Source organism: Sphaeroforma arctica (genome assembly GCF_001186125.1).
Source record: "Sphaeroforma arctica JP610 unplaced genomic scaffold supercont1.4008, whole genome shotgun sequence".
Lineage (NCBI taxonomy): Eukaryota > Ichthyosporea > Ichthyophonida > Sphaeroforma > Sphaeroforma arctica.
The window spans coordinates 1-2,824 of record NW_014036550.1 but is presented as its reverse complement, the minus strand read 5'-3'; the positions used below and the strand labels follow the sequence as shown (position 1 = coordinate 2,824).

The 2,824-nt window shown below is 39.5% G+C and overlaps 1 protein-coding gene across 1 annotated transcript; it reads left to right on the top strand.

Annotated features, from left to right (window-relative positions):
* Nucleotides 1-783: 783 nt before the first annotated feature.
* Nucleotides 784-2,409, top strand: SARC_13989 (hypothetical protein; the record flags this gene model as incomplete). The annotated part of the gene is made up of 3 exons (XM_014291876.1): nt 784-896; nt 1,526-1,687; nt 2,230-2,409. Coding segments are annotated over 3 exons (455 nt in total), but the record flags the coding sequence as incomplete, so codon positions are not given.
* Between the last annotated feature and the right edge of the window lie 415 nt (nt 2,410-2,824).

Here is a 2,824-nt window from a genome sequence, read left to right as displayed (position 1 = left end):
TATATATATATATATATATATATATATATATATATTTATATATATATAAATATATATATATATCCAAAATAGACGCAAGCACACATCATCTGTGGTAAATTTCAGATTTCCTGCGCTGTGCGTCGTATGCGTAAAAGTCAATTTTCTCTCCAAGTGCTTACACTGATGCACGTTTGCCAAGTCGACCTGTCACGTATTCCCGAATTGGATGAAGATAAGTGTTGGCTTCATCTTTACCTATATTCTCCGTGGACCTAGTGTACTCATTCTGAAAGGTACTTTTACCGAAAGCACCATGTATCCAGTAGCTTAAATGATGAGGCGAAGTCTCCGGAGCGCGATCGAAGCATTCTGTTTCCTGATACAGTCCGGGAATCTTTGGCAGTGCTTTATCCGTTGAAGAATAAGCTACGGGGAGGATATACATATACTTAGCGCGAGTGTTATGGGGAAACCCTGTACCTTAAGTGTTGTGGGGCAACCCTGCACCTTAGGTGTTATGGGGAAACCCTGCACCTTAAGTGTTATGGGAAAACCCTGCACCTTAAGTGTTATGGGGAAACCCTGCACCTTAAGTGTTATGGGAAAACCCTGCACCTTAAGTGTTATGGGGAAACCCTGCACATTAAGTGTTATGGGGAAACCCTGCACCTTCCCATATATGTTGGCAACTATTTTGTTACACATACGCACGCGTGAGGGAGCTTGATTGTGTGATAGATGTTAGATGTACCCTCAAGTTGTATTTATTTATTTATGTATATATATCTGTGTTCGAATTAGATTCTGAGCACCTCGGCAGGAAGTACGCTGACGACGGCTGGAATCTCAACAACATGCCGATGCTCTACAACTCCCTGTTTGGAGTGTTTGACCAAGCGATAACGGGCATGACGGTATGTACTGTGGACTCTGCCGTGACAGGTGGTTGTTGCTTGGGTGCTTATTGCTTCTGTTGATCTTGTAGACAAATACCTCGTATTCCATTGGATGTCGCACCCCGTGGAGATTCCGGTTTGCGTAATGTCGTTAGTGTGTTTTCCTCGATATCACAGCCCATGGTGATTTTGATGTATATGCTGCTTTTATACTTGATATACTTTTCGCTATCTCTACCTTTCAATGTATCCATGTTCACAGTGTGATATATATTTTGTACTGTACTGCTTACCATAGCTTGTGGAGATTCCGATGTACACGACGGGATATGACCCTGATCGTAGTACATGTGAACTTAAACGCCCTCTGCCAACAGTTGTGTCCGACTTTGATCCGCAGAAACAGACTGTTCTATAAATAGCAGGGACGACATTCGCTGACTTTATTAGTGGATATACCAGTACACTTCTTGCTGCACATCTTCGCCGAATTAACCCCGATCGATCACTATCTTACCCTTGCATCATCTATCCTCAAATATATATACACTACTATCTTACCCTTGCATCTTATATTCCCATACATACATATATACCACTATCTTACTCTTGCACCTTCTATTCCCATATATATATATATATACCAGGTCCCATGGATGTACATCGGGATGATCTTCTCCACGTTCGCCTGGCATGTCGAGGATCACTACACATACTCAATCAACTACAACCACTTTGGTGCCCCCAAAACGTGGTATGGCGTGCCGGGGTCTATGGCCGACCGGTTTGACGAGGTGTTCAAAAATACGGTATGTTTTTCTGACTGGACTAAGTCGGTCTCATTGCTCTTACCGCAATGTGTGAGTATGTCCATTGCTATTTACGACGTACGGGCCTGGGTTTTTAATTACACACACATGTATACATATATATATATATATATAAGTGAAACTCGATGCTGCGTCTGACACGATCACCGCAGATGTGTGCTTGGAGTTTTAGTGAATATGGATCGTGTATACCCAGTAGCCTGGGTGCAGAGATTTACCTCATTTTTGACACCATCTGTGATGTTGTTAGAAATCGGAGTCACCAGAATGATCTCTATGTACATTTACGTGTTTAGCTTCTCTATATACATTTACGTGCTTAAGCTTCTCTATGAAATATCTCCAAATGCAAAACCTTATACACACCTCACACATGCCTTATAGAGCTCTTGAGTAGTCGAAAGACTCACAGTATAATGCACTGGCTTCATAGATATATATATACTCAATTACCAGCTACGTCCAGTGTTTTAAGTAAATCTTGTTGCTTGGCTCTTCTATATACTAATCCACCCCTCCAGGTCCCAGAATTGTTCGAGGCGGAACCGGATCTCATGAACCACCTGGTGACCATACTCAACCCGAGTGTATTTGTGGACAAGAACATCAGTGTCTGTCGCACAGATCAGCGAGAGGGCGAGTTTGTTATTACCTTCCCGCAGGCCTACCATGCGGGCTTTAATCAGGTGCGTGCTATATGATATATTTTCAAGCTTTTTTAGAAAGCTGTGTATTTACTATTTTATTTAGAAAGCTATGTCTATCATACTTAGATAGCTGTGTATTTTTTTATCTGATTTAGATAGCTATGTATTTTCTGTCTTATTTAAATAGCTATGTATTTACTATCTTATTTAGATAGCTATGTATTTTCTGTCTTTTTTAAATAGCTATGTATTTACTATCTTATTTAGATAGCTATGTATTTTCTGTCTTATTTAAATAGCTATGTATTTTCTATTTTATTTAGATAGCTATGTATTTACTATTTTATTTAGATAGCTATGTATTTTCTATCGTATTTAGATAGCTGTGTATTTTCTATCTGATTTAAATAACTATGTATCTACTATCTTATTTAGATAGCTATGTATTTACTATCTTATTTAGATACCC